The sequence below is a fragment of the Anoplopoma fimbria genome, chromosome 9 (assembly GCF_027596085.1).
Source record: "Anoplopoma fimbria isolate UVic2021 breed Golden Eagle Sablefish chromosome 9, Afim_UVic_2022, whole genome shotgun sequence".
NCBI lineage: Eukaryota > Metazoa > Chordata > Actinopteri > Perciformes > Anoplopomatidae > Anoplopoma > Anoplopoma fimbria.
The window spans coordinates 11,482,068-11,500,988 of NC_072457.1; the positions used below are offsets into that span (position 1 = coordinate 11,482,068).

The following is an 18,921-nucleotide window of genomic DNA, read 5'->3' on the forward strand; positions in this document are numbered from 1 at the left end:
TCCAGTTGACATTGTTAAATAGAATTGTATCATTTGTCGTCTTAGAACGACCATTTTCCATATTGTCTGGTACCTTCTGTTAAACAGGTCCTTTTATTATTATGTAATTTATTAATTTAGTGATGCTCAAACCTCCACTTAGAACGTAACTAGGCCAAATTTGACAGTATGAAGAGCTGGTCCAACTGGCTCCTTCTGTAATGTGGTCGTTAAAAAAATCTAATTAAGTAAAAATATAACATGAAATGATTTTGCTTGGCACAAGTAAGAGTTTCTTTGTTGCTTTCCTGTTTTGTTTTGTTATTTCTATATTTTGTATTAATTTTATAGGACAGTAAAAAATAATTAATTGGATGTTGTTGCTTTCATCACCATCTTGGGCACAAAGATATCCAAGGCAGTTACAAGAGGGAGGCTCACACCCTCCAGTCTAGCAGTCCCTTATCGCTCAGCACAGACACAGCACTGTACTCTGAGAGGGCCCATCCCATGATGATGTATGGGACCTGTCAGTGCCCCTGGGGAGAATCTGTGCAAAAGTGGCCATAGGTCCTAGCCATGGCAACCTCAAGAGTTGACTAGTCACAACAACGCGCCACCTCTAACTTCTTTTCCGTTGTGCACTTAAAGTAACTGATTTTTACAGATATGGCTTGAGAGTCACAGAAGAATATATATTACTTAGAAGGCAAATGAGCTGATCTGTGATAGTTGTGATTATTCTACTGTTTGGCCAAAAGCCCAAATCAGAACTGCCATAAAAAGCAGGAAAAAAATATATTCTATTTGAACCAGCAGATTCATTATCTGCTGCTTTAAATCCAAGCTCCTAATCTCCCCTGCCTTCCATTATGGTTTTGCTTTCAACAACCATGTTTGGTATTTGGTATTGATTTTGTGCTCAGTGTTCCCACTGTTTCCTGTGCCTCTGCTCCCAAACTCCCAGCCAATACTTTCCTGAACTACAGTAGTGAAACAGACTGACAGCACATTAACAAATGGTGTATCGCTGGAATAAAGGGCTAACGGTGTGAGATATTGAAGCTCAGCGCTAACTTTAAGCACCTGCTCTGTGGCCTTGCATTCAGCGTCAAACCCGTGGAGTGAGGAATTGAATCAATTAAAGAAGAAGCAAGTTAGAGACGACTAACCGCTCTGCCGATTCACTTGTTCCATAAACCATAGGGAGGTAAAAACAGGCAGAGAAACTTGACCTTTGACTGGAAATAAATGTAATACAACATTTTAGGAGATTTTAAAGGGTTGATTTTATTCAAATGATCTTATAACGAGCTTACCTTGCAAATTAAGTCATGCCATGTTTTTAGTTTTCATTTTTGATGAATTTCACATCTAACGTCTGGTCAACTTGTCTAACGTACTGTTAAGTGATCTACACATAATGCACACAGTGGAGAAAAATCCATCTTTTCCTCAGTCCAGTGACACTGTAAAGAGTCAACACAATGAAGAAAATGTCTCTGTGAGGCTGTGTGCTAATACCAACATGCTATCATGCTAACAGTGACAATTCTTACATGCTGATTTTATATTGTTATTCATAATATTTGCCAGTTTCACCTTCATAGTATGTAAGCATGCTAACATCTGCTTATTAGCACCAAACACAAACAGCAGCTGAGGGCAATAGCTGCAGATCATAAACCAAAGTATTGGGCAAACTGAAATTTTGACCTGCGATTGGTGCAGGATAAGAGGTTCACCAAATGTATTACATTTGGTACCAATTTGAACCAGTCTTCTTTGTAGGCCATCCATCATTTTTCAACCCTTGCTTAAAACCAATAATGTCAACCTGTAATATGAATGTCTGTACAAAATATTATCGCAATGCATCTGATAGTTATTGAGATATTTCAGTCTCGACCAAGCCTCTCCGATAGTGTGGTCTGATGTTTTCCTAACTCTCAGCCAGTGCATGCTGAGATAGAGACAGATAGATAGAGTAAACTTTATTGGATAGATAGGCAGAACAAATCCATGCATGCTTGTGTGCATGTGCATGCATTATAACTGGTTTCATTGAATTGATCATACTAAAAACTTTATTTGTACTTTTTAATTACAATTCTTTAAATCTCTGCTTGATCTTGATAGTGATTTAGCTGTTATTGTAGCTATAAGAAAGAGCTTGTCGTTTTAAGACTTCACAGATATCCAGACCTTTATTTACCTCTGCAATAAACAGTTCCTATATTCATTGTCTGTCTTTGTTTCAGGAACATATGATCCTCTGTCGCTTCGCAGACCAAACTGCTGTCCAGCTCCCTCCTGAGAGGCGACTCATCGGTAATGTTTCCAATCTTCTCCTTATGGCTGAACACTCGCTCAATTCTAGTATTTTATTCTATTCTAATCTATTCTATTCACAGTCCATCATCTTAGTGCAAGGTAATGTTGTGTTTTCTGAGATTAACTGTGACCTAACTCCACCGCTCTACTTTTTCAAAAAGTCTAGACTTCTAAAATGTGAAAAATGCTAATGCTGGGATATCATCAGTGTGACAAAACAGCTGCCAGATCTGTGTTGTCTGATTCAGAGGGAAGTGTTTTGTCAGTCTGAAACCTTCAGGCCTGTGCTGGAGCTTCGCTGTACAGTGTTTCATTATGCTGAGAACACTCTTTACCCTGATAGTTCTCCTGCGTATCAAAGCTTCTCTCTGAATCCAAGGAGGCTCCCCAATGTCGCGTCAGTCTGAAGTCCTTTCATATGTACCTGACACCAGCTGTCACAGCTATTCTGCTCTATATCAGTTAACAGGGCTCAACCTCTCACACTACATTTTCTAACCATGTTTGATCCCATCTCTTCAGAGCCTGCCAGCGTGACTGGGCCCATCTAGGCAGCATGACAGACCAAAGCTCATACTTACTGTGTCTGCCACCTGCTACCTAACTGCCTAATACATTTGGACTTTGTTTAAATGAAATCTAAAGAGAAAGTGTGATTATAAGGGGTTGTTGTTGACGAATAGGGGGCTTCCATAGGGTATTGGCACACATGCATTTCCCAGAGGAAATGGACAAAATAACAGGAACACCTACAATATGCAAACAAATACAGTAGCAATATAATGATGGCCATCTTTAAATTTGTTTCCCTTCCGTTTTTCCCCCTTTTTATCCTGTTACATACATTTCAATATTACCCAGATATACCATTGATATTACCAAGCTATTGCCTTATTACTTAAGTAATTACATGGTTTTACATAATTATTACCTCTTTGTTATCAACCTATTATCCCACTTTTACCATGTTATTTATAAGCTTTAGAGTTTAATACTACCGACATTTTTTTAAAATTCTTAAATATCAATATTGCATTGGCTAAAATACCCAATATTGGCAAGGCTTAACTTGTTATGTTCTTGTCATCGTAACTTTTAAGGCTATTCTTTGTGGTGCTATCATTTTGTATTGCCTCACATTGTAATAAAAAAGGCATTCCTATTAATTTTGTCCATACCTGTAAGTATAAACACAAAACAAATCAGATATAACAAATTGTCACTTTCACTAAAAAAGAACTGGTTTATTTTTATTTTTTTGTTTTTTTGTACCACTGCAGGTAAAACGTGTATGGGCCTCGTAGATTTGGACCGCTCGTGGGAAGCAGAGACTCGTGGGTACTCTGTGCAGGTGATGACTATGGAGCCTGAAAGCTGTTCACCGAAGAACAACATGATGGTGGGAAGGCTGCTGCACAAAAGTGGACTGGATGTTGATGCTAGACAACAGGAAGCACTGGTGCATAATTAGGACTGCAGGAACTGGTGTAGTCAGGATTTGATAAAGTACCCAGCCTCTGTGGCTCTTGGCTGCGTCATCATGGTGCTGATAATACAAGATGTTATTTTAACCACCCTCAACATTTTTTTTTAATTTTTTTTACAAGCCCTTTTTGTAAGAAAATAAATGAGATGTTTGCTCATAATTTCTGGTCTAGCTTATCTTGAAATCCCTTTCAGAGTAAAGGTAAAGGCAATTGTGGTGTGTTTTTTTTTTTTTTGATGTGATAAACTGACTCCTCTCCCTTGTTAAATGCAATCAATTATTGGACACTTGGTTGTAGTAAAAGCTCGATCCTCTCACCAAATGCTACGTTACGTTTGTGTCTTTGCCTAAACTCTGTGATCAAGCTGTCAGCATAAACAGAAGCAGCAGGAATTACATACCCACATTGCGAATTAAGCACACCATACTTTCCACATGCTGTTTTTGCAAATGGTCTGTATGCAGCCTTCTGTGATAGAACTGAGTCAGCTCCCTCTGTTGCCAGGTATTAACAGAAGAAGGAGAAATGCAGCGGTAAAGTAATCTGCACTTAAAGATCAGATGGGGAATTATCATTATCTACCACTCCGGTGTGTGTGTTTGTGAAGGACGGACAGAGATAGAGGAGAATATAGAAAGAGAGAAATTGTATTGAAACTCGTATCACTTCTGGTAAAATATAGCATTTGTCATGGTTCTACAGAGAAAGATTTTTCCTCATACACATTGAATGTTAATATGGTATGCATGCAGTAATATGTTCAGCAGCAATGAATATTTTATGATGCTGGCAAAAAAAGGTCAGTGTGCTTGATTAGATGCAAACTATTCAGAGCCTAGTTGTTGAAAATCACACAATATGCTCCTTATTTTCAAACCTCGAAATTTAAAGCATACTGTAGCCCCTTAATCTTTCATTCTTTCGGATGAAATTGATCATCTGTTTCAATGAAAAATCCTGTGTTGTCACCATTGTCAGTGTATCACAGCTGCTTGAGAAATCAGGGGAGGTAGCCTTAGAGCCAGTTTTCCTGCTCACACTGAAGGGATAGATGGGAGAGGTGCAGGCTTTTCCGGCGACAAGCTCATCTGAATTCAGTCAGCAGACTCAATCTATCCTGAGGTGAATGGCCAGACTCAGCTCCTTGAAAGGACTGGAATTATTTCAAAAGGAGACGTCTGACTCCTTGTTCATGTTTGTGGCTCTGCACAAGTGCACATTACAGAAATTCATATATGCACAAAAGAGGAGAGAGAGAGAAGGGGGCACTACTTAAAGCTTGCATGATAGAATATTGAGGAGTGAAGTGGGTTGATTCAACTTAAACACTCCGGCCTGGAAGGTGACTAAAGAAGGGTCTCCGCCTTTTTTTTCACTTATGGTCAATCTTGTTAGGCATTTATATAAGTACAGATTAGAGTAAGTGATACACTGAGCTGGATGCATTTTATTATTGTGTATCAACTGATTGACATCAATAGAAAAAGTCACAAGATGTTAACTCTACCTGAAACAAATACATTTTGTAAAGCAAAATGAGCTTTTAACAGAACAAAACCTATACGCATACTAGAGTAATTTTATCAGAGAGTAGTCTTTTATGTATATGCTAATAATAAGCTTTGAATAATCATGGATAGAGAATCTTCTCTCTAACTCCGACACTCTCTTTACCATTTATGTAAATTTTGGACAATTTGTCCATGCAGCAAACCTGAATCATGGCATTTCATTGTTTTACTAACTTCAGTTATTACATGTTACTTAAACTGAGTTCGTTGCTCCATAATTTTAGTTCCTCCCGATTGGTATGAATTTTCCATTCTGTGTTGCCAGTTACTATAACGGACACTGAAATAATGTACAAGCATAGATGGAATGGATAGGGATCTCTGATGCCCTTTAGATTATCGTAAATATCATGCTTTTATTTTTACCATTTATCATCCATTACCATCAACAAAATAGGTTTTCTTTCACATTTATATTTTTTTCTATAAACAACGTTGAGCATTATTATAGAAGTCAGGAATAACAACAAATGATTATGTACCCATTTCGTCTTTGGTTTGCTTCAGCAGGTCCCAGCTGCTGCTGTTGTGCTCACCTATAATGTTATACTCCTTTCTCTGATGCGTCACACACATCACCTTCTGCTGTCACCTTGGATAGCCTCCATTTAGGATTCCGCTGCTGATATTCTTTTGTGTTTATTTTCTACTTTAGTCTGCTGTAGCATTGTCTGTTGAAGATGTAACTAATGACTAACTTTCCCTAATTAAAGGGTTAGCTCACCTAAATCACTAAAAATACAAATTTATTTTTCAATTTACCCCTGACAGTTGACAGCATGTTTTGAGGATTTTCCAGAATAATTAAGACATAATTTCTGTAAAGAAATGTTGATGTTTATTTTTTTTTCATCAAAACTAGAAGCACCACAATGGTGTGTCATTGTACAGGTCCTTAATAATAATGACTTCATAATTTCCTCTGAAGTTTCCTGGAACTTGCACCAATTAAAGTTAAAATATTATGGATTCAATTATTCATATGTCACTGCCTCAATTAATTAATTCGAATTAATTTCTAATAAGGAATCCCAGTACATAGCAGGTGAGCTGAATAAGCAAAAAATCTGAAATTTGTCTTAAGAACAAGCAAGAAATTCAACACACACAGTATAAGAGAGTACATTTCCTATAATAAAAGACCATAGAAAAATATTTGGGTTTAAATAGATCTGCTCTCTGATCCTACATTCAACTAAATTCTAACTAAAACTAGAAAGGTGCTCTTGGTATAGTGCAGATATTTCTCAGGAGTGTCTGCAACGACCATTGACCTGAAGTGTTTATTTAGACTTCAAGTCTGCTGAGCAAACTGTTTTTCCCCAGTTTGTCTCTGACCGCAGAGCAGCAGCTCAGATAGACTCAGCACTGTGTGTGTACTAGTAGTTCTGTTAGCTGTTAGCTTAGAGCTAATAGCTGGGCACCAACATTTTATACAGTTTACTGCAGCAGTAGTCAAGGTTTTCCGTGGACAGACAGAGAAAATCACACAAGCATGCATTTACTGAACGCACACACACACACACACACACGACTGATCTCATTATCATCCTGGCAGAGATAACAATAATATTAACTTACAACCGGTGATATGCTCAGCTAACGGGCTGTAAATTATTAGCCAACATACTTCATTCAAACAAAATAAAACCAACCAAGCTGTCTGCTCGCTTAGCAGTGGCAGGCTGTCAATAGCAGTATAAAACGTTGTTCTGAGAAAGTAGAAGTCAACTCAACCATGAGAGGTCCCTGAGCATGCAGCCAAAACTGGTCAGCCAAAATATTATGTAGTTTGCTGCAGCAGAGTGTGAGATTAACCGTAGACAGACTGAGACAGAGGTGCACACTCACTCATGGGTGCATGTATGGTAACCTGCACACACAAGCAATTGCATGACAGTTGCATGATTCTGTCATAGAGATGGGCATCTCCAAACCTCAGGAGATGAAATTGAAACTTTGCATAACAAAATACCACATGTGTTTTGGCTGAACTGACCCTTTAAAGTTTCATCTGATCGGTCTTAGTTCTCCACATCATAGCAATTGTATTTGTGAAGAATAATCCGAAGACTCTGATTTTCACATAACTAGTTTTTTTAAATGTAATAAATCATCATGGAATTACATTCTTACAGTCCAGTCATGAAATAATTTGATTAATAGTGTAATTATACACAACTGGCAATTCTCCGATCACATGCTTCTAGAGATGTGAAACCTTTGCACCACAGCATAGATCTTTCATCAGATCGGTGACAGGGCTTAACAAGGCAACAGTGCCATGTATCAAAATACGACTGTGACTGTGAAGAACCGGCAGTGGGCTAATCATATCAAACCCTCTTCTCATCCATCTCCTGCTCCATTATACCGAAAATGATGGCGTTTAGTTACCCTGTCATTCCCCCTCCCCACTTTCTTTTCCATTGAGACCTTACAGGAGAATTATTTTATTGAGTCCTTTGAAATCTCGAGGCAGCAGTCTGAAAATGAGGCAGGCCTTTAATGATTCTGTTCCCAGACAGCAAGTGCGTGTGTGTATGTGTATGTTAATGTATGTGGAGGGGAAGGGTGGATGAATGAATTTATAGCCAAGGATGCAGGATGGGGCCCATATGTACAGGGTCCTGAAGTTTCTGCTACGCCTTTAAGTCAGGCAGATAATCACTTAAGCATCAGACTTCACATGGCAGGGTGCATCCCATTTGCAAGATGTGCAAAGTTAGGGAAAATTGCAGTAAAGAAAAGCAGCCAATTGATCCTGTTATTTTTTTTTTATATATATATATATTGATATATTTTTATATATATATATATATACTAATACAATTGAGGGAATATCTGACACAAAGCAGAGACAGAAACTGCTTGATCCATCGTGCCAAAAAAGTATTTAAATCAAAAGCCAAACCACTAAGTGTTTGTATTTACACTAATTACAGGCTCAACAAAAGTATTTTGTGTCCTCTCCCAAATTCAAGCCCAGTAATTTACACCGCATTGTCTTTGCTGTGTGAGCAACATCTACCTGGGTGGTGCGATGCACCTGCGTGTCTCAGCAGGCTGCGCAATTAATTTAGGCATTTGCAAAGCATGCGCGGCGCGGAGCATCTGGAGGCTCTTCCTTCCTCTCGGCTGTACAGGTCATGACGGTGGTGTGTTGAGTGTGTTGAGTCCCTCACACGCGTTATTTTTGACCGTTTGGCTGGTTATTTAAAAGACTGGGGGTCTGGCTGCAGTGGGTGCTGTTGGCTGAAGAGCCCACTGAGTGAACTTGTGAGAAGCGGAGAGAGAGAGAGAGAGAGAGAGAGAAGGAGCTGTGCGCACTCTTCCCGGCAGAGTGCATCCCGCTCCACACGCAAACAAAAAACACGCTCACACGCATCGGGGTCTCTCTACTCTCAGGCAGAGGACTGGCTTCCACTCCCGCACCTCCTGTACCAGTCTGAAGGACACCAGCAGACATTTGCCTACCTGTGCACCTCCAGCGTGTGCGTCACGCAAACTCTCCTTCGTGTAATTGTTTCCTCCGAGGTTTTTCCTACCCGGTGATTTTTTGGATTACGGAGAAAAACACGAAGCAGTGTGGGCGCGTAACTCCCGAAATCATGGATTTATGGATAAAGTTGATGTTGTTGTTGTGCAGCTGCTGCTTTGGAGCAAGTGCAGACTTTGATGGCAGGTAAGGGGGGCACATGATTCACACTATCGGCGGACGCGGATGCTTTTGTGAGCCTGCATCACAGTTCAATCCATTTATAGTCTGTTTCTGCAAAAAACCGCGCCTTTGGTTAAATATAGCACTTGCTTGGAGTGGTTGCAAAGTGGAGCGTTATTCCAAGGTATCCAAACTGCGAAGCTCAATTTAAGAGTGAAAACATGTTGCTCATATGAAAATATGCGCGTTCAAATACAGTTTATTCGTGGTTTTGACGAATTAGTCCTAACTTTTATTATGAAAACAGTATAACAGTACAATAATTCAAGTGCATCCAAACAAGGCATGGTTTGCGCCTTGGAGCACACATTCTTTAAGCACAAACAAGGTTTTCACGTGCAACAATCACACCAAGTGCTTCTTGTCTTGTGCAGATATCTGGCAGATTATAAAGTGATGTGACAGCACGCTGCCCGGTGCTTCATGTTCAAACACGAAGCTGATGAAGTATGTGCAGACAGGGGTGTGGAGACGTGCCAGACCCTAAAGAATGCATGTGTCCGCGATTTCGATCTGCCTATAGGTGCATCTGAGTTAATTAACATGATCGATGCTTTTTTTTTTTTTTATTACAACCATGCATCATAAACCAAGTTGTTGTTTACGTGTAACCCTGGCCCATTACTTTGAAACACGTTATTTCAAAACATCTTTCCAATTTGTGGAAAAAGCAATTACACCAGTCATGTTAATTGGCAGATTTCTCATTTGTATGACTGTTTGTTAAGTGTTCTTTTACAGTTTAAAGAGGTGTGTAAAATCTACACTTTATTACATCTCTTATTGTGTGTCATATTGAGATGGATTTCTAGAGCTCAAAAAAAGTTGGACTCAAGACCATCCAAACAGTGAGAGAGTAGCTCAAACGGAGTCCTGATAAAGTGCTTCATCTCCAACAGATGCAGCCAGGTATTGTACTTTATTTTTTCTCGGGTAGGTATCTCTGTCAGACAGGCTAAGCCACAAAGCAGGATCCTCTCTCATGATGCACTTTTTCAATTGAGTGAAAAATGATTGAAGATTATCAGAGATACTTTTTATTGAAATAGTGTGCACGCATTTCAAAACACCTTTTCAGACTGACCACCATTCCACCTGCTTGTTGATAGATTTCAACATCTGGAGGTGTATTGCCTTTCTTCCTCCTCAGCTCTTTCAATCCAGTTTCTTGCTGCTGTGTTTAAAAGTATTTCAAAAGAAGCGATTTGGATATCAAAGGTCTCAGCATGAAGTAAAAGTGTGTGTGGGAGAGAATGAAGGAGAAGGCATTCAGATTACAGACAATTTAAGTTGAGCTTTATCAGGCATAGACAATGTTATGTTATTTAGGACTGCTTTGTTTTTTCTTAATCACCGTGGATAATGTTTGTGTGACAGGCCATGGTCTAGTAGCTTTAATGTTTATTTCGCGCATTGCCATTGTGTAATGCTGATTATGCTTTAACCTAGCAGCAGCATATTGTACATTATTAACAGCTCTGCTGATGGAGTGGCTTGTCACCATGCCATAATTTGACAATTTTTATGGGTATAAACTTGCCCGGTCCTGAGTCTCTGCCTCAATATTAATTCATTGAGAGAATATCCCCTGAGTCCCAGCACAAGCAAAAAAGCCATTTATTACCTGCTCTCGCTCACTTATTGCCTTTTAGAGAGCGTTCCTAACAGGCTTATCCATCTATTCCTGAAGGGTCCTTCACGGGCATCATTGGCAAGATCATTTTTTCCTCCCATAGCGGCACATAATTACCTGCAAATGTGTTGCTAAAAACATTGTACTGTTGTTGAGGCCACTCCTTGTTTTCACCAAGGACTCAAGGACAACTGATTTCCTGTCATGTAACATAGAAGCCTAAATTAAAGGCAACACATACAGTGGAGGATATTCCTCCCTAGTGATGTCACTAGATTGTTAAGTCCAATGCAGCCAAGCAGCACATACCAGACCTCCTCAGTAATAATCCAAAGCCGTGGACTGGTGCCAGGTTATGTTGGCGTTGTAATATCAGACCCACATTTGGGCTTCAAGGGTTGAGAATGAGTGCGAAAATTCTGTCCAAGTCGCATATTGTACAAGCAGTTTGAAATAAAAAGTAATACATTAATAGATTTCTGAGTGTTTAATATTTGGCATATGTCAATGTGGGATGTGCCAACATCTTTATTAGGAATAATAGAAGAGGTTTAAAGCAGCATCTTGCCGCATGTTTTCTGAGAGTGGACAACAAGGGAAGTCAGACTCCACAGACTTACTGTTCACTGTTGTACTTTATTGAGAGACTCATTCAAGGGCTATAACGCACCAAACAAGACTTATGAACTTTATTAGGTACCAAGTCAGCATACAGCATTTCAGTTTGTGACTATAACAACTTCTCTTCCAGCTTTTTTTGTCATTTTCACCTAGCAAAGAGGATAGTTTTGGACAAAGTGAAACTCAGTTAAGACTTAATAAACCTACTAGTACTACCACTGGTCACCATAACAGTCTGTTATGTAATTTAGGTATACCGACATTGACATTTTACCCTGTCCTTAATACAATGAAAGAAAGGAGGAGGATAGCAAGAGTTACTGCCAGGTTGGGTGGCTTGTTGGCTGTGATAAATACAAGCTTTGTGATTTAACGCTGGAGTTGGCAGGTTTTTATTTGTAAACAATTTAGATTAAACTTTCAGCACATTGTAATTTGAGTGGTCTAAGAGATAACTTTTGCACCTCTTCTTTGCTCTGTTTTAAAGCATTAGAAAATCAAGCCATTGATGGGAGACTTGGCCTATCACAGGTAATTTAAGAGAAAGGGCGTTCCTTCTACAAAGGAAGATGCGCATGCACATGCCTTTAGATGGTGAAAGCCTGGTTTAGTGCTGAATATCTTGCAGAAAAAGTTAGCTATTCCAGCAATGGCAAAAACTGCCTACACTACAGAGTGTACCGCCCAAAAATGAAAACGGACTTAACAAAAAAGAGTCCGACAATAAACCCAATAAAACGTGTTAATATTGGCGAAGTGTTTTAGAAATGGGGTAAAATGTTGCTAATAGTTAAGCCTTCTTCCAACCTGGAGTATGTAATCTCAAAGGGCTTTACAAGTACACAAGTTTGCAGATAAAAACATGATGTAATCGTCATAGAATTGCAGCTAAATACCAGTATCAGGATCACGATCGGGAAGATTTTTGAAAATAATGACCAACACACGTACAAGGTACTGTGAAAAGTGTTTTTGGAGGGGCTTAGGATGGAGAGATGAGAGCTGCAGTAGGAGGTTTGTATTTTTTCCTTTTTTTCCTTTTCCACAAAACTACACCAGCTTTAACACTAATTGTTATTTACAGTGTGCCAGTGTAAATTTTGTGGTGATTTGTAAGGCTTCAGTTTGTGGTATTGAATCCCACAGTGGTGAAATGAACCCAAGACTGGACAGCAGAATCATGGCCGTCTTTCACTACAGAAAACCTTTTCAGGCTACATCTAGACGTGCCATGCTAGTACTTACATGTGTTTCATTTCCTCTAAAAGAAAACATACTATTAGCTCTTGAATTGCAGTACATGCTCTTAGCTCTTTGTTTGGAAAGAGTGCACTTACATTTGTTGACAACATCTACCTCTTGTTCCTACAGAGGTTGAATGCACTATCGTAAGCAGGACAAAAAGGTCTGCCAAAGCAAGGTAACGTGATGTAAAAATAGGGATTGCATTGCAGTATATTGCAAGATGTTTCAAACACTTTACTTATCCATAGATGTGAATGTGTTGGACATATTTCAGTATGGTGCTTTATTGAAGGGCAAATGCCTGAAAAGTGCCACATAATTGACACAAAATACTCACTGCTACACCAGAAGTATCAACAAAGACATCTTAGTATTGCATTTATTGCAGGGATATTGTGATGCATTGCATTTACATTGTAGAAGTGTTTCTATTTTTCTGGCCACTCAGTGAATACCTACCACTATGTCTTCTTTTATATGTATGTTTTAATAGACCAGCTGATTTCCCACTTTAAATCCTTACCTCAGGTATTTGTCAACATCCCACATGGTGATGAGTGTTAATGTGATAGATTTGGCAGTCTGCATGCAGATCTGGCAGCGCGTGTCACCGAGGTGGTTCATTAAGACGCCAGACACCTGATGACTCCACAAACTCATGCCTTCAGCTGAGCCTGGCAGGTCCCAGCAAGTCTTTGACACTGAGATACTGCAAGGCAGCAATCAAAATCTATGAGTGTTTGTGAGTGAAGTCCATTCAATAGGCTCAATTTGCATGCTTCAGTATGAATTCATGGATGGACGATAGATAGATGGATTGAATTATATACCTTCATGGTCCTGATTACCATGCTACACCCCACACTGCTCCTCTGAGCGATGGACTCACTGCTCTTCACTGTCAGGCGGGAGAGATCGTCTGGCTCTGTACCCATTAGTAAAACAATGGAAGAAGGATGGCGCCCCCATAGTGAATATCAACCGCTCAGGTTCTCCTGGAAGAAACATGTCTGATAGTGTGCGCTTGAGAAGATGTGTCACATGGCATGCATGAAGGGTAATAATTATCTGCTTGAGTTCCTTCAAGGCTTAGTGTAATTTAGGATCATTATTCAGCCCCAGGGCAATAAATACAGGTATTATGCTTGAGTCCATTTGATATGCCAGTTTTCTCTTCAGTAATATCACCGGGGACAAGATGTGAAGAAATGCTCTTCTATTTTTGCGCAGTGTCACCATAACTCCCATTGTTGATTGAAACTCGTCTTGATTTTCAAGCCATAAATGTTCTAAGGAAATATGTATTCGGTGTGATGAATTTGTGAGATGGTGAACTATATTAAACCCTCGGCTCCAAGTTAAAAGCATGTTACGGTGCTCAACTGCCTACGGCTGAATTCAGCATGAAGAGAGGACTGAGAGCATGAAACCGGATTCAGTGTGTGTAAATATGTATATGAGTGGAGAAAGAATTAGAGGAAAATATTTTATACAATAATCCAGGTCCTGTTGTATCTCAAGAGGTTCCTGTCTCCTTATTGCTTCTGCAGCACAAACCAGACCTCCCAGGCACCTCTCGCCCACCATCCACTGGGAGGCCCAGAAGGAGTTCAAACTGCTTATTTGTTCATAGTCTTCTTAATTTCATGTGCTCAGAGTCAAATGTCATGCCCTTCTGATCCTGGCGTGTGTGTGTGTGTGTGTATATATATATATATATATATATATATATATATATATATATATATATATATATATATATATATATATTTATTCTCTGGTCAAACATAATATCAGCTCTACCACGTTATAATTCCTGCTACTGGAAAAACAACTAAAAATCAATTACAATCAATTGCCAAAATAGACAATTGACTTTTTTCTTTGTTCCATTTGAGTATTGTGGCTGTTTCATCTGTCAGTTGTTTTACATTATGTTGATAAAATTACATTTAATCAACCATAATCTCTTTTGACTATGTATATACCAGGGGTATTCAATTAAAAATTCAAAGAGGTCCAGTTAGAGAAAATGTCCTCATGCAAAGGTTCGGAACATCACAGTAATGTCTAACTTGTGCTATGATTTAGTCCCATATATATTGGAGTAACAATGTATCAACATCTGGGTGTAGTCAGTCAGTGTAGAACAGTTTGGTTGGTTCACATATTAACTCACTTTACTGTAATGCAGTCTTTAAAACCAGGAAAAGAAAACACTTACAACATATCACTATGTCGATATAATATCCATGTATTGCCCAGCTCTTATTTAACACACAGAATGTTGTGTAAACTTTTAAATGTGATGGTGTATCTGCCATTAGCGTCCTTCTGCTGGGAGTCATCAGGTGCAATGATCACTTTGTAATGTCATATAACTACAAAGGAAGATGACCCCATTAGGTTATATGGGAGCAGGTGCAATCACAGCAGCATAAACACAATCACAGCAGCATAAACACTATTCTAAGATGATAATTACCGATGCACACTGATAAATAAATTAAAGAGTTTATGTGAAAAACTTCTGGGTGAAATCACCACATTTAAATATCTCTGAAATGACAGGTGGTTTAAAGATATGTCACCATCCCCCAAAGAGGTTCATTTTGCCAAAAGGAAGAGATGGTCCTGTTTTATTTAACAACTTTACAATATAGACGGACACCAAATGCCATATTAGTGTGCATTTGTGTGAGGGGGTGCATGTCAATTATAGAAATAGTGGCATCTTAACCTGGATGCTGTCCAGACCTTTCATTTTCCTTTCTCTCTCATTAATTTAGTTTCTTTTTCATTTAAATTCCTTGTCTCTCTTCTCCTCTTATTTCCCTTTTCTTTAACCTTTGTTTCTTTCATTTCTCTTTCCCTTTCCTTTGTTTCCTTTATTTTGTTTTTGTTTCCTCTTCTCTCCTCCCCTTTTTTTTACTGTCTTGGAGTTTTTCCCTGCCTGACTGCTTTCCAGGCAGCAGACAAACATTTTCCCTGGATCTGCCATTCTCACTTAGCATCCATCGGGTTTTTTTCCAATGTGGTGATTGGCAGCGGGGGCAGGCATTAGCATTTCCTCATCTTGGCATAGAGACACTAACAGGCAGGGATAGTGGCAAAGGATTTGCCTTGAATACTGAGCAAAAACCCAACTCTCATTGAGGCACAAAGAAAGCATCCATGTTGTATTGGAAGTACATCAAGATCATTTCTCCTTTGTTTTGTAACTGGATTACAGTATTTCCTCTGTATAATTAATAACCTCCACAGTCAGTCATTCATAAATTTGATTTATTCAATGATCTACACACATTGCCTTCTGAATTATTTTTTATAATGTTATATTTTAGGTAACATCTCAGAAGTAGGCTTCAAAAATATGCGGCTCGGATTTTCATCAGTATCCTTAAATGGACTCATTCCTTCGCCCTATTCTCTCCATAAATCTGTGGTAAGCCTTGGTACAGATAAAAAGGTAATCCACATGCACTGTCTGCCAAGAAGCTATTTCTCGCTCTGAGCAGAATAGAACATGGTGTAACAAAAACATCCGACTATAATTTCTCTTAGAGGAATTGCAGTGCTTTGGGAAAAAAAAACTACATCTCTATAAACACTAATACCTGTATGTTCGTGCTGCAACAGCAATGATTTGATCTTCCTCTGTCATGAAATTGTCTGACAGAACTTTACATTTTTTAAACATACAGTACAGTTACGCATACTCTGTACATTCGATGATGTTATAGATGGAGATAGAAAACATACTGTTTTTTCAAGAGCACCAGGCAGTGTATATACTTTTTTAATCTATTTCACAAACCTTATAATGAACACAACAGTAATGTGGTCTTCTCAGATGTGAGTGTCAGTGTGCACTGATGCACAAAGGAGGATAAATACAAATCAGGTCTGGCAAGCTTTCAACACGGGTCTCCAGTTTGACATTGCACAAACCAACACCATCTGATGTGCTTTCGCTTTTATTTCCGTGACGCAAAGATAATCTGCTCTAGGGAAGCAGTGAAAAGTCAGCCTTCAACACCCTGAGAAAATAAAGTGTGTTTTGTTTTGTGTGAAAAAAAATGTCAAATGTTTCTCCAATGTGACTATTTGCTGCTTCTCTTTGTCTAAGATGATAGTAGTAATCTAAATAGCTTTGCATTGTGTTAAAAAATAGGATTGAAAGATGTTACCTTGGGATCTGGGAAAGAGTAAGAGGTATTTTTCAATATATTCTGACATGGGACATTTCCGTACATTATATGGGACAGAATTCAGCCCTTCAGTTCTATTGAAGAGGTATTATATACTATAAAACATAGACACATATTAGTCTAGTCAGTTTTAATTATATGTAACCCAAAATCACAAATCCCACATTTGCCTCAAAGGGCTTTACAATTTGTGTATGTGACACCTTCTATCCTTTGACTCTCAATTAAAACACAGAAAAACTCCCCCACCTTACCTTTAACAGTAAACAATAATGGAAATTACTTTTGCAAAAATAAATTACTTGATACTAGTCTGTTTTCTCTACAGCAGGAAAATGAAATGAATGCTTTGAAGCCTCGCTTCAAACAACATTGAAAGGACCCCTGCATTTCATTTAGACATTTTAATTGGCTGTGAACTAATAATGTCATCCCCTCACAGGTGGCCACGGCAGATGGCCTCGTCCAACGGCCTGTGTCGGTACGGGGCCAGGGTGGACTGCTGCTGGGGATGGACACGCCGATCCTGGGGTCACTGCCAGCGTGAGTGCCACTATGCCTGCTGCTGCTGGGTGAAAGTAGGGCTAACAAGGTTGCGAGGTTTCAAGCCGGGGTCAAAGATGCTATTAGACACAAGGAGATGCTGCAACACTACAACAGTAACCAGGGGCTTGGGGAAACACAATCACACACACACACACACACACACACACACACGTTGTCACAAGAAAAACACATACAGCTAATGGAGCATCACACCTGGGACAATCTTTGAGCAAAGATTGATGATAATGGCTGGTTGGACCGGAGGAAAGGCTGACATTTATATTCAAACTGCAGGCGGCCATTATAAGGTAGAGACTGTAGCTGCAGGTGGACACATTCAAGGGTAGATGGGAGATTGATTGTAGATTACTACTGTGCAGAAAAGAGCTATCTTAAGCTGCCAGAACAAGTAGTATGAACACAATCCGTAGTGTCGTCAGGTGTACTAAACCTCAATTCATCTTCATATCCTGCAACGCCATTTGAGGATTCAGAGGATGTGTCATGTCATGACCCCACGCATGTGTCACATAAACTGCATGAAATATTAACACGTGACATTTCGGTTACAATTTACATTGTATGAAGATCCTCTGCTCCCCTGTAATGCTACCCAGGGAGGTGTGACTGTGAATATACTAAATGGGTGTCAGATCTGGTCAGTTGCCTCACACATATCTGCATGGCTTGGTGCCTGTGCTGGTAAAGCTTCTGCTTTGTTGTGGAGGTTTAATCATTCACATGGAATCAGGAAGACAGTCGATGGATAACACCAGCTTCTGGACAGCATGGGTAAAACAAACAAAAAGTCAGAAAGAAGGCCACACGAAACACGCATGACACGTTGCAATGGTGATAGCAGGGTTAAATATTTTCCGTAATTGTTATAGTAAAGCGGGAAGCAATAGAATGCAGGTTTCTCATAACATTCAATTGCAAATTGTAAATTCTGTCATGGAGCGTGGCAAAAAGTTTGAATATTTTAGCTTAGGACAACAATGTCGCCCATTACCGTTGAATGTTTTCACTGCCGACCTGACCCAATTTTACCAATCTGCTCTTGTCCACTAAAACGATATGCGGGTTGTCGTCTACTGTCTACCTAATGCCATGTGAATGCATAATTTTCCACAGCAGGAACCTAGTAAGAAAGCAACATGAAGGAAAATTTTGACATTTTGGGAAACTCAAACTTAATGGTTTCTTTCCCAGGAGCAATTGCAATTAGTCAAGCCAATGTTTCCACAACAAACACAGCATTAAGCATTTCAACACTGTGACCACTTGGCAAAATTTGTAATGTTGGCGCACTGGAAATGACCATTTCTCTTTCCTTCTTTAATTCTGTCTTTGTTGGCATTCAATTTTCCACCTCAAATTCACAAAGAAGTGAAAGAAAAATAATGTCAGGATTAGTGACACCTCTTTTGTCATTGACTGTCCCACAATTGCTCTCATCTGCCAAATGAAGCATTGCTGAATTGTTAAGATTTGTGAAACGCAAAGAAGAACCTAGCACCAAAACTTTACAAGTTCTTATATAGTGGAAGCTTCATGTTATGGGTTGTTTAGT

The 18,921-nt window shown here is 39.2% G+C and overlaps 2 protein-coding genes across 3 annotated transcripts in view; both read left to right on the forward strand.

The window, feature by feature from the left end:
* gstcd (glutathione S-transferase, C-terminal domain containing) overlaps positions 1-3,916 on the forward strand; it is a 49,498-nt gene extending 45,582 nt beyond the window's left edge. For both annotated transcript variants that reach the window (XM_054603827.1, XM_054603828.1), the window contains 2 exons: positions 2,241-2,310; positions 3,594-3,916. In XM_054603827.1, coding sequence (XP_054459802.1) covers positions 2,241-2,310; positions 3,594-3,784 — 261 coding nt within the window. In that variant the 3' untranslated portion in view covers positions 3,785-3,916. The remainder of the gene's footprint in view (positions 1-2,240; positions 2,311-3,593) is intronic.
* A 4,913-nt stretch (positions 3,917-8,829) lies between these two features.
* npnta (nephronectin a) overlaps positions 8,830-18,921 on the forward strand; it is a 44,100-nt gene continuing 34,008 nt past the window's right edge. Inside the window, exons 1-2 of the mRNA XM_054604532.1 lie at positions 8,830-9,056; positions 17,245-17,345. Coding sequence (XP_054460507.1) covers positions 8,983-9,056; positions 17,245-17,345 — 175 coding nt within the window. The 5' untranslated portion in view covers positions 8,830-8,982. The remainder of the gene's footprint in view (positions 9,057-17,244; positions 17,346-18,921) is intronic.